Source organism: Hyaena hyaena, unplaced genomic scaffold (genome assembly GCF_003009895.1).
Source record: "Hyaena hyaena isolate Hyena2069 unplaced genomic scaffold, ASM300989v1 scaffold_192, whole genome shotgun sequence".
In the NCBI taxonomy this organism is placed as follows: Eukaryota; Metazoa; Chordata; class Mammalia; order Carnivora; family Hyaenidae; genus Hyaena; species Hyaena hyaena.
The window spans coordinates 400,185-412,648 of record NW_024080825.1 but is presented as its reverse complement, the minus strand read 5'-3'; the positions used below and the strand labels follow the sequence as shown (position 1 = coordinate 412,648).

The 12,464-nt window shown below is 53.5% G+C and overlaps 1 protein-coding gene across 5 annotated transcripts; it reads left to right on the top strand.

Annotated features, from left to right (window-relative positions):
• The first annotated feature begins 3,253 nt into the window (after positions 1-3,253).
• Positions 3,254-12,415, top strand: MCRS1 (microspherule protein 1). Of its 5 annotated transcripts, none has more exons than XM_039241431.1 (15): positions 3,329-3,434; positions 4,601-4,720; positions 5,241-5,379; positions 5,734-5,872; positions 6,479-6,637; positions 6,787-6,896; positions 7,737-7,845; positions 8,090-8,228; positions 10,396-10,471; positions 10,813-10,841; positions 10,958-11,050; positions 11,233-11,315; positions 11,473-11,560; positions 11,799-11,926; positions 12,044-12,415. In XM_039241431.1, exons 2-15 carry the CDS (start codon positions 4,711-4,713, stop codon positions 12,128-12,130), a joined length of 1,389 nt encoding a protein of 462 aa, XP_039097362.1. In that variant the 5' UTR covers positions 3,329-3,434; positions 4,601-4,710; the 3' UTR covers positions 12,131-12,415. The 5 variants fall into 5 exon arrangements, with proteins under 5 accessions (XP_039097365.1, XP_039097362.1, XP_039097364.1 ...); XM_039241433.1 differs by having other exon boundaries at positions 4,601-4,794; XM_039241429.1 differs by having other exon boundaries at positions 4,601-5,052.
• The last annotated feature ends 49 nt before the right edge of the window (positions 12,416-12,464 follow it).

The following is a 12,464-nucleotide window of genomic DNA, read 5'->3' as shown; positions in this document are numbered from 1 at the left end:
CGACATGGGGCTCGAACCCACAAACCATGAGATCATGACCTGAGCCAAAGTCGGACACTTAACCAACTGAGCCACCCAGGTGCCCCTGCTTTCAGTAGTATTGACGTTTTAACAATATTTGTTCTTCCAATCCATGAGCATGGAATGTTTTTCCACTTCTTTGTGTCTTCTTCAGTTTCTTTCATAAACCTTATATAGTTTTTAGCATACAGACCTTTTATCTCTTTGGCTAGGTTTATTGCTAGGTATTTTATGGTTTTTGATGCAATTGTAAGTGGGATTGATACCCTGATATCTCTTTCTGTTGCTTCATTATTTGTATATAGAAATGCGACCAATTTCTGTACATTGATTTTATTTTATTTTTAATGTTTTATTTATTTCTAGGAGAGAGAGAGAGAGAGAGAGAGCGTGAGCAAGGGAGGGTCAGAGAGAGGGGGAGACACAGAATCTGAAGCAGGCTCCAGGCTCTGAGCTGGCAGTCAGCAGAGCCTGACGCGGGGCTCGAACCCACGAACCGCAAGATCATGACCTAAGCGAAAGTCGGATGCTTAACCGACTAAGCCACCCAGGCGCCCCTGTACATTGATTTTATATCCTTTAACTTTGCTGAATTCCTGTATCAGCTCTAGCAGTTCTTTGGTGGAGTCTTTCGGGTATGTAGAATATCATGTCATCTGCAAAGAGTGAAAGTTTGACTTCTTTGCCAATTTGGATGCCTTTTACTTAGATTTGTTGTCTGCTGTGGCTAGGACTTCCAACGCTATGTTAAACAGTGCTCACCTGCCTCCTTTAAATAGTCCCCAGCCACTGCTTCCTCCCTGCTTTGCTGTGCTGCCTGCCACTCCTTTACAGTGTATTCAATAAACTTTTATCTTTGTTCTGCTTTGGGAGAATCTTTTCATTCCCCCTCCCCTCCTGCCAGCAGCTTCCAGGTTCATCTGATTGAGTTGTGACTGGATTGTTCCAAATTAGGAGACCCCCATCATCAGAGAAAAACCGCTCCTAGTAAAGGTCAAGAATTTAGATTTTTTTTGTAGTCTTCCAGCACAATAGATAAACATCTAAGGAGTGACTGGGCAGGGTCATCATGAACATTTTCCAAGACCACTGCCTCATCAAGACCTCTGGCTCCAGGGCATAAATACCTTGTGGGAAACACCTAAACACTTGCCTTTGTTCCTGGATGCAGGAGCCTCAGGCCCCAAGCAAAGACGAGATTCATTCGTTTTTTCCTTTCTGAGTGTCCCAGACTCTGTCAGTATCTACACTCTCTTTATATCTTTAACAAACTGCTCTCACTTCCTCTCAGCTGTGTTTCTGTTTTTTAATGTTTATTTATTTATTTTTGAGAGAGAGAAAGCATGAGCACAGGAGGGGCAAGAGAGGGAGAGAGAGAATCCCAAGCAGCATGGAGCCTGATGAGGGGCTCGATCTCACAGACTGTGAGGTCATGAGCTGAGTCGAAATCAAGAGTACAACATTTAACTGACTGAGCCACCCAGGTGCCCCTCAGCTGTGTTTGATTTCTATCCTGCACAAAGCCAAGGATCCTCTTGCCTGGTCCTGCAGGACCCCTTCCAGGTCCTTGGGCCCAGCCAGCCTCCATCAAGGTGACTTGGGTCAGGAGAGAGTGGACAAGCCAATGAGATAGCCAGATTCTGAATATATTCTAAAGGGGGCTCCAGTATCCAGCCAATTTCTCAAGCAAAAAACCTAGGTCTTATCTTTGATTCTTCCCTTTTCCTCATATCCCATATCTGATCCATCAGCAAGTCCTTGTAGTTCAACTCCAAAATATACATCAGTCACTGTTTCTCTCCATTTTCACTGCCTCACAACCCATCTAAACCACCTGGATTTACCTCTCACCTGGATTGCTGCAAGGTAGCCTCTTATCTGATCTCTCTGTTTCCTCTTTTACAGTCCTTCTCCACAAACAGCTGGAGGCATCGTCTTAAAATTAAATCATATCACAGCAAGGATGCTTTCACTTGTAATCCTTTAAGAGCTTTCCAAAGCATTAAGAATAAAGGCCCAAATCCAGAGCAAGAACTACAGTGGCTAATGTGGTCTGCCCCTGATGACCTCTGTTCACTTCTCCCTTTTTCTTGATCATCCTTCTCCAACCATACTGGGCTCCTTCCTGTTCCTCAAACTCATCAAATTCAATTCTGCTTTGGAGTTATGCTGTCCCCTCTATCTAGGTCATCATACACCAGCAGCTCTTTTCATGATTGGCTTCTATCACCTGTCAAATCTCAATTCAACTGTCCTCTCCTTAGAAACCTCCCTGAGAACTCTCATCTAGTATAGATACTATACTAGATCTCATAAAGTCCACACACCTTGTATCAGAAAACTCTCTTTCAGGGGAGAAAAATAGGTTAATATTAAGTAAGATCACAGGACAGTAAATGAGGTGGGGACTTTTGAAGCAGTGGACTATCATACACTGTCAGGGCCAGAAGGGCTACCCTCCCATCTGACATCCCCTGGCAGTGTCCAAGTGACATGTGGTTGACCTCTCCATTGAAAGGATCACCCAGTGCTGGACAGCTTTGGAATTGGGACTTTCCTTATTCTGAGCTGTGATATGATTCTCTAGAGCTACTACTCTTTTGTGCCCCTCTCAGGAAACATAAAACAAATAGAAACCCTCTTTTAGTGGTCTGTTTGGGTTCTCAGCCTCAGACTTTCCTGTTGCCTTGTTCTCCCATCCCAAGCTTCCCTCCAGGGCACTCTCCTCTGGACTTCTGTCTTACCTACTGGGGTCCACAACTGCTTCTAGCAGTCCTGATGGGATCGGGCTGACACTGGGTATTGCTCTTTCCTCAGGGCCTCTACACTCAGGCCCACGACCCTACATGGTTCCTTAGATATCAACCTCCCCGCCTTCTTTACCCCACATTTCTCCAGCTGGAGCGAATTCCACAGCATTTCCCCGTGTTGTGGCTAGCACAGGGCCCATCACACAGAAGTTTCTTTAAAACCGCTGGGGGAATCAAACAATACATAATTGCTCCTGGGAAACTGTCAGACTCCTACATCCCATTGGACTTCGGAAGCCCAAGTGGAGTCCCCCCGCCCACCCTACCTCCAGCCCGCTTCTCAGTCTATCCTACGCCAAGTCTCGCCTTTCCCTTTAATCGCTCTCTACAAGCGAGTAATCTTTCTGGGTCCTATAATCCCTGATGTTTCCCCTTATGTTGTCCCAACTGTAAAAAACTTTTATTTTGACTATTAGCAAAAAGGTGACCCATTCCCTGCCGTGACCACGCCCCCTTCATCACGTTCCCGGGGCGAACCGGAAGAGATCGCGCCTCCCCTAGTTCGCGGACCCGGAAGTCGATGCGCCTCACGGAAGCCGGGTTTGGCCCTGCGGCTGCTGCCGTCGCCGCGGAGAAATTGTTGGAGCTGGCAGCCTAGGAATGGTGAGACCTCGCGGTTCGCTTCTGAGGGTTCTGAGCAGAGTTTGGGGCGAAATGGAGTTTTCCAGAGTGCCGCCGGGGAAGACCCCCCCCCACAATGTTTGGGGCCCCGCCCCGGTAGCGCCCCGAAAATCTGCGCATGCGTGGGCCGGACCGGACCAGAATCTGGTCCGAGATGTTACGCATGCGCAAAGGTGGGCAAGCGGAAGGTGGAGTGAGACTTGGCTTGGGAGTTAGTCTTTTCTCCCTCGCCACCTCTCCCTCGTGGGGCTTAAACCCAGGCAGCGAGGACATCTGGGTGCACTCGTTGCTTTGCTTTTGAGTTTCAGGGGTGACTTAAACACTCTTATCCCGAGCTCCATAAACAGACCGGCACTAATCCCCTGTTTCGGGTGTGCACTCGGAGAACGAGGGCCGGGGAAGTAAGGGAGCCCAGACTTAGCCTTAGGCTACCATTCACCTGACCCCCGAGTGTCAAGATTCCCAGCTGTATCCTATGGAGCCGCGCGAGTAGCACACCTGGGGCCAGGGCCGGAAAGCTGTGCGGAGAGCCGCCCTGATCTTGAAGGGGCGGGGCCCTCGAGCTGCACGCCCCAAACAGTCCCCAGTACCTGAGTTCTCTAGGGTTAGGAGCGGGCGCCCCAGGACGGTGGATGTTCGCTCAGTTTCCAGACCGCTTGTTTTTACCTTCCTCGCAGTACCCCCCGCTAAATCTTCAGCCAAAACTGAAAATGAAAATAAAAACTAGATGGACAGATCAGAGTTCTATCTCCGTTTCCTTGCTTTGGCTTGGAAGGGCAAGGGTGGTGCTGCTGAACTGAGTGGGCAGCGAAGATAAGAAAAAGTGAGCCAGTAATCCCTTGTTTCCTGCTGTTTTATAGTCGAGGCCCTTCACCTAGCGACTGTGAGTAGAATCATAGAGGTCCGTGGACCCCCTAAAATACTATGTGTTTGTGCATTTTCCTGGAGTCCATAGCTTTTATATTCTAAAAGATGTCAGTGACCTTTAGAAAGCTGTTGGTTTATCAGGCTAATTGTGGCAGAACAGAGCCTTGTATCTCTTCTCCATGTGTCTTAGCTTATGGGATCCTGGGGGAGCTGTTCCAGTAGAAGGTGAGGCTGGCCCATTGGAAATCTGTGTCTCAGGGAGCTTCATTTCTCCTTTGCAGACTCTCCTCTCAGCCTCTAAGCTCACCTGGTCAGAATCCTTGGATGAGCCTGTGGGACGCTTCCTCCTAGCCCTGTGGTTTGGAACCAGTGGCTTTGGGACTGTAAGAGGATGGACAAAGGTAGTATGAGGCCAGGCCAGCTCCCCAAACGCTCAGGCGCCAAGCATCTGCTGATTCCACCCCGTGCCTGGCACGTATGTCTTTTCATCCTGACTGGGCATTGCCACCTCCCCCTGGGCCAGCACCACCCACGTACCTCTCGGCAGAGGCCACAATTGACTGACTTGCTGTTGAGCTGCCGCTCTTTGGCACGGCTGCATTTTGATGGCAGAGGGAGCAGTTATGCCCAGAGCCCGGTGTGTCGGCATCACCAGTCTGACCTGAGCACCATGTGCTGCACGACATGACACGTGGCACCGGGAGAACTGCCCGGCGTGGAAGGTCTGGGCCAGGTCTGAGCCCAGATGGGATCTGGATGGCCAAGGAACTCCCACCTTAAAACCTCAAATGTCAAGGAAGCAGTGGAAGGGCCAGGAGGGCTGGCAGGGGGAGGAGGGGCAGAGGCCGGGTCCTGTGTTCAAAGGCTCAAGGCTCTGCTAGGCACTTAGGAGACTTGAGTTCATCACCTTTCTCTTTCTAGATTCTCAGGGGCTGCTAGATTCATCTCTGATGGCATCAGGCACTGCCAGCCGCTCAGAGGACGAGGAGTCGCTGGCAGGGCAGAAGCGGGCTTCCTCCCAGGCCTTGGGCACCATCCCTAAACGGAGAAGCTCCTCCAGGTAGTACGGGTTCAAAGGGCCAGGAACTGGGCAAGGGCATTAGGTGTGCCATGCCTTCACCACTGTTGGATGGCTACCTGAGCCCCCCTGGAGCCTAAGTGTTGGCAGAGGCATGTGCTTTTCCTCCCAAGTCCCTCTTGTGGGATACGGGCAAGGGAGGGAGGTCTGAGATCTTTGACATGGAACCTCTGTGGTGCAGTACCCTGTCATCTCGGAGGGATGGAGCATCATCCATCCACTGAGCCGGAGCAGTTAGCACCCAGCCAGGAACCTGCTCTGTTGCAGCGGCAGGGTGTGCGTGAGTGGGTCCTACGGAAGGGGTGAGGGGTGCTCACTGGGTAGGACTCGCCACAGGTTCATCAAGAGGAAGAAGTTTGATGATGAGCTGGTGGAGAGCAGCCTGGCTAAGTCCTCTACCCGGGCGAAGGGAGCCAGTGGGGTGGAACCAGGGCGCTGTTCGGGGAGTGAACCTTCCTCCAGTGAGAAGAAGAAGGTGAGAGATTGGGAGATGTGGGGGCCAGGGCCAGATTTTGTTTTTCCCCACCACCTTTGCCAGCTGACGGGGCCCCTGGCAAAGGAGGCTTGTGAGATCGGGTGGCCCCAGCCCCAACCTCAGATGCCTCCCTCCTGGGATCCCATCGCTCCCTACTCCCCTTTGCTTGCTGCACCCCGCCCCTACACACACACCCTGTCAGTGCGTCCTGTATCACATTCTGTGTGGGAGGCATGGAGCGTGCATCTATTCTGGGAGCAGACAGCCTGTTCCCAGCATTGCTGGGTGTAAAAATAACCCCCAGGTGGCATTGCTCTGGCCCTAGACACCGTACCAGTAAGAGTGGTTTCCTGGTATCCTCCCCACCCACCCTCCACTCTGGGGTTGAGGGTGCCACCAGCAAAGAGAAGACCCCATATGTTCAAGGATTATGTAGAAGTACTTTGGTTGGGGTGGGAGGGGGAGGAGTAAGGACTAGAAAGCCGAGCTCCTGTGTTGCTTATGGTTGGGTGGGACTGGGGCCACCACACATGGTGTGTGAAGATCAAGGCCCAAAGCCCCAGTCGCCCTGATGCTGGCTTTGAGCTCTTCCTGTCCTCTGCCCAGGTGTCCAAGGCCCCTAGCACTCCTGTGCCGCCCAGCCCAGCCCCAACCCCCGGACTCACCAAGCGTGTGAAGAAGAGCAAACAGCCACTTCAGGTGACCAAGGATTTGGGCCGCTGGAAGCCTGCGGATGACCTCTTGCTCATCAATGCTGTGCTGCAGGTAGTGCTTCCCACTGCAGGCTGCACGTCCCCCCCTCCCCCCAGCCTGTGGTCCCAGCCCCTGCACTAGCCCAGCAGCACCCTGGGGGTGGCAGGGGAAGGGTCCTTTCCAGCTCTAGGGCTGGGGCCAACCCATCTGGGGCCTTGCAGACCAATGACCTGACATCTGTCCACCTGGGCGTGAAGTTCAGCTGCCGCTTCACCCTGCGGGAAGTCCAGGAGCGCTGGTACGCCCTGCTCTACGATCCAGTCATCTCCAAGTGAGTGGGGCTGGCTCCGGCAGCAGGGAGGGATGAGGAACACTAGAATTTGGCTCCTGGAACAGAGAGAATTATACAAGGACCCAAGGAAGGGGCCTTGCATCCTCAAGGATGATATTGAAAGCAGCCAGGCTTGGGACGGAAGCTTCTTCCTGCTGCCAAGCCTGCTAGTCCTGGCCTGATGCCAGAAGCAGGGGGTCTGGAAGCTACAGACACAGCATGGAGAAAATACCCAAATGAGTGCCAGGAGCCCTGGTTCCACCACTGTGCATTGTGGTCTTGGGCAGGTCACTTCCCAGCCTTTCCACACTGACCTCCCATAATTTCTTCCTCCATAAGAAGGAGTTGGAACAAAAGAACACCAAGGCCCCTAACAGTCCAAGTTTCGAGTAAACCTGTGTACACGTAGAGTGCACACTCTTCCTCCTCAGCCACTTCGTTTAACGTCAGCATTGCTGGTGGGGTGCTTACCACCCGTCTTCTCCACGGTCCCTAGCACCGCTTAAGCTGTAGCCACAGCCCTGACAGGAAGCAGGCAGGGCTCAGCTTTCGATAGAGGATATGGTGGGCAGTGGGTGGTTCCAGGATCTCCCTTGGACTGGCTTCTGGGGGTTGTGCCTTGAGTGTCTTCAAGGAGGTGAACCCTGGAAACTCAGTTTATTGAGTTGCCTGTTATGCTTTCAGCAAACGCATGAGGCCACAGGTGCTGTGCTCAGCCTTTGACTCGTCCTACTGAGGGCCTGGCCTCTGGTTCTCCATTTCAGAGGCCTGCAGGAACCCGATTGCTTGACCCCCTCCCTTCAGCCCTGCCCTCTTTTTCCCCCTACCCCCCCCCCCCAGGCTGGCTTGCCAGGCCATGAGACAGCTGCACCCAGAAGCCATTGCCGCCATCCAGAGCAAGGCCTTGTTTAGCAAGGCTGAGGAGCAGCTGCTGAGCAAAGTGGGATCGGTAAAGCCAAGGGGCAGGGGAGGGCAGCATGGGGGCCTAACCATAGGGAAAACTATGGATATGGGGAAGCCCCACTGCTTGGAAACACGCCCGGCAGGGGCCTTTGTGGACGGGGTCCTTAGGAAGAGCCGAGACCGGCACCCTCTCGCTTCTTCCGGCTCCTGTTGGGGATGGGGTGGGGATGGTGAGGCCGAGACAGGAATGAGAAAACCCAGATGCTAAGAACACGCTTCTTGCCCTCCAGACCAGCCAGCCCACGTTGGAAACGTTCCAGGACCTGCTACATAGACACCCTGATGCCTTCTACCTGGCCCGTACCGCCAAGGCTCTGCAGGCCCATTGGCAGCTCATGAAGCAGTACTACCTGCTGGAGGACCAGACAGGTAACTGGTTCCAGGAGCTGGCAGAGTGAGTGTGCACGTGTATGTGTGCGACTGTCCGGGCACAGCTGCCCTCAGGTGCCCAGTAACGGGTCCCTCAGTGGCCCCCAGTGTCTTGCATCTCTTGGCAGCAAGACTTCCAGGAGGAGGGAAAGTGGTTGGAATGACAGCACCATGAGGGTAGGCAAAACCACCTGCAGTCCTGAGCAAAAAAGTCTTAAGTGGCAGAGTTGTCTCCCACTTCCTGTTTTTGTTGTTGTCCCCTTTATCATATTTTAGTATTATGTAAATAACACGTTAATACAGTTTTCGTGAGTAATTTTGAAACGCGAAAGTCCCTGTGACTGCGTACCCTTCCCTGTTTCCCCCCACAGAGATGGTACTGTCTCTAAGTCTTTCTGCCTCTTTCCTCTCTCCACCTTCCTTCTTGCTGCCTTGGAGCCATGCGGAAACTCCCATCGGGCCTTCCCACCCAGGCCCGGCTTTCTCCTTTCCCTCCCTGAGCCCTCCCTGGCCCCCTCTCCCTCACCAGCAAGCTCTAGCCCCTGATGACAAACGTGGGGGAAAGTTAGCTGACTACAGTGCGGGAGGCTCTTCAGTCGGACTTGGGGTTTGGGGTCAGGCTTTCGTGGTGCAGCTTAGTACAGACACTCTGCCCTCTCTTCCCAGATGGTATTGCCCATTGGCATCTGCGTAGTTGTCTACGCTGTTCTGGAAATGAGGTTTTGCTTGTGCCCTCCGCCTACACCCCGGGTCCTACTGCTTCTGGTTATTAAAAGATACTCCTGCAAGAGGATTTGAGATCTTGTCGGGGATGCCCTGTCTTTTCTTCCTGAGGGTCTCTGCAGTTAGCGGGCAGCCCTCTGTATTCCTGCAGCTTCCACTGCTCCACTTTTGCCGCCGGCTCAGACGTCCCTCAATTCTCGCAGAGCGAGTGGACACCAGATAAAGTTGATTTATGCTGCTCTAGCTGGCTTCTTTGAAAGTTATGTTATGTAAATGTATCTTTTAACTTACTTAGAGGTTTAATTTTTCTCTCCAGGAGTCTTTCTGTGAATATTTGATTTCTCCTTCACTGTCTAGTGCTGAGAGGTCCTAGGAACAGGGTAGATACGTTGCTTAGCCCTCAGGTTGGCTGAGTATTAGATTGGGGGGATTTCAGGCAGCTGCAGGGGGGCGGAGTTGGGTGGGGATGACTGTCCTGGCCCCTCGTCTCCCACACAGTCTGACCTAAGGGGGTTGGGGGTGTGGAGCACTTCTGGCTCCTGTGCAGCCCCCCTCACTTCCCAGGCAGACAGTGACCACACTCCAGGTATCAATAAACTCCTCAGGCGACAGTTTCACAGCCATTAACTAGCTAGTGGGTGCTGCTACCGAGCAACACTGCAGTCCTGCGAGCTAGCCTGAAGGCGGGAATTCTGAGTTTGTGGGCCCCAATCCCTTTTGCAGTTCGATCAGAAAAACAAAAACTGAAAAACTTTCTTGAAACTATTTGTTCTCAACACATCAGATAGACTCTATCCCTTTTTCTTTTTCTTTTTTTTTTTTTTTTGGAGAGAAATGAAACTAATTTTGTGAGCATCAGTACATCATTTGAGAAACACTGTTTGAACGGTTTGAAAAACACTGGCTTAAGGTGGGGCAGCTCAGTTCTGACGCATCCTGAGCAAGATTTGACTGGCATATGCCTCTCTGCCCCTTGCTGAGTGTGGCAAAAATATATATGGGAGCATATGAAGTGTTAGAGGAGCATTTTGGGTTCAGAGTCAGAAAAGGAGAGTTTGAGTCCTGGCTCTGTCCTAACCGAGTCACATAGCTTCACCCCACTTCCTGTGTCTGTCTGCGTGTGCACAGGGAGGGGACAGCAGTCCCTTCCCTCCTTAGTTCAGGGCTGCGTGAGAATCGTCGCACACTGAAGAGCACATACAAAAGGTCAACTTTAATTCTCTTTTCATTCTAGAACCATCTCTACCCTTAGCTAATGTCAGGAATGCTTTGTGCCAAATGAGGGTACTTCATCTGGCCTGGGCTCTGTCACCTGTTGATTTGAGTGCAAAACTGTTGCCACGGGTTCAGTCTTCACAGCCTGTCCCCTTAGTTCAGTTACTGCTCGGCAGCTTAGGGTGGATCAGGAGCGGCTGCGCTGACCGTCCCCCTGTCCTTTGTTCAGTGCAGCCGCTGCCCAAGGGAGACCAAGTGCTGAACTTCTCTGACGCGGAGGACCTGATTGATGACAGTAAGCTCAAGTGAGTGGCTGGGGCCATAGACAGGGTACAGAGCTGAGTGTGCCCCCTGCCTTTGTCCTGGGGTGGGCCAGAGCTCCCCGGGCAGTGCTGCCCGGCTCGGCCTCCTGCTGCTGAGAACCGAGTCCAGCCCACACCCAGCCTTGTGCACTGCTTGTCGCTCTTGGCACCTGGTCTCCTTGCTGGGTCCCGTCCCTTCACCGCCGCCACCACCCCCACCACCCAGGGAAGGAGGCTAGTCCAAGGTCAGAGGAAAATCCTCCTGGGTTGCTCATCTGAGAGACTGAAGGACACCCCAGTGAGCCAGGTGAGCTGGAAGTGATCCTGATTCCTCCTTCCCACAGGGACATGCGGGATGAGGTCCTAGAACATGGTAAGTGTACCCCAGTGGGGACTGTTAGGGGGTAGAAGCTCCTGTCAGCACAAAGCATCAGTACAAGGTGCTGGTGACCTCAGAGCATCCCTGCTTACCACCCTGCCTCACCCCAGAGCTGACAGTGGCTGACCGGCGCCAGAAGCGAGAGATTCGACAGCTGGAACAGGAGCTGCATAAGTGGCAGGTGCTGGTAGACAGCATCACAGGTGAGGCGGGAGGGGAGATGCGGGTGGGGTAGGGGTGGGAGTCATGCTCCAGCTCCCTCCGCCCCACCCAGAGCCCCTGTGCATGGCTGGCTGGTCGCGCCCTCATATCCCATGCCCCGGCTCCTTCCTTCTACCCCGGGGCCCTCAGGTGGGCTCTGCCTGACACCTGCTCCCCCTCGCAGGCATGAGCTCTCCTGACTTTGACAACCAGACTCTGGCGGTGCTGCGGGGCCGCATGGTGCGGTACCTGATGCGCTCTCGAGAGGTAAGGTGGGCCCGGCCTCTGCTTCCCCTGCTTTCCCTCCTCCTCCAGTCTTGCCCTCCTGGACCTTTCTGTGTCTGGCCCCTGCTCTCTCATCTTTCCTGGGCCTGTGTAGACCCATTCCTCAGGTCCCAACCCTCTACCGGCCCCATTTCCCCAGATCACCCTGGGCAGAGCCACCAAGGATAACCAGATTGACGTGGACCTATCTCTGGAGGGTCCGGCCTGGAAGATCTCCCGGAAGCAAGGTACCAGCAGGCAGCAGTGTGGGGGTGTCCCTCCCAGCCTCTCGCTGCCCTGAGGCCTGGTCTCCATGGGAACCCGCACGGAGCAGTCGGGGCTGAGCAGCTGGCATTTCAAGAGCTCTAACTTGGAAGTCATGGGTGCCTTCTAGCCTGTCCCCGGGAAACAGTGTATGTGGGGACTGCAGGTGTTCTTCTGGCCTTCCCTGTCTCCTCATCCCCCTTCACCTCTCCATCCCCACAGGTGTCATCAAGCTGAAAAATAATGGTGATTTCTTCATTGCCAATGAGGGTCGGCGGCCCATTTATATCGATGGACGACCTGTGCTGTGTGGCTCCAAATGGCGCCTCAGCAACAACTCCGTGGTGGAGGTGAGCTGGGAGGGAGGTGAAGAGGTCATGCTGAGACCCAGGGCGTGGGAGGCCAGTATGTGGACCTGGCCCCCAGTCCCACCTCCATCCTCAGCCACTTTTCTCTCTCGTCCTCAGATTGCCAGCCTGAGATTTGTCTTCCTCATCAACCAGGACCTCATTGCCCTTATTCGGGCCGAGGCTGCCAAGATTACGCCACAGTGAGGAGTGGTGGGGGGACCTCTGTGCTCTCTCTGGCCTCCATTTCCCCTGCCATTCCAGCCCCTTGGAGCTGGGAACTCAGACTCCTGGAAAAACCATGGTGGGTAGGAGCCCCAACTGCTGGCCCATTGATCTGAGCCTCTGTGGGAGGGCAGGGCTGGTCCTTGGGAAGCCCCTCAAGGCTGGAACCCTCCGGCTTCCTTAGAGCCAGAGCCCCTCCCCTTCTCTCTCTGCAGACCACCCTCCTCTGCCCCTCCGATTCCCACCTTTTCCCTTTGTCTCCAGCTGATTGGCTTCAGACTTTTCCTTTATTATTTTTCTTTTGTAAATAAAAAGC

Bases quoted from the DNA above. Each gene is read 5' to 3' on its own strand.
- MCRS1 (XM_039241429.1), top strand. From the start codon at position 5,004: ATGACACGTGGCACCGGGAGAACTGCCCGGCGTGGAAGGTCTGGGCCA. The intron at 8,229-10,395 runs GTAACTGGTTCC...TCCTTTGTTCAG, and splicing joins CCTGCTGGAGGACCAGACAG to TGCAGCCGCTGCCCAAGGGA. The intron at 10,472-10,812 runs GTGAGTGGCTGG...TCCTTCCCACAG, and splicing joins ATTGATGACAGTAAGCTCAA to GGACATGCGGGATGAGGTCC.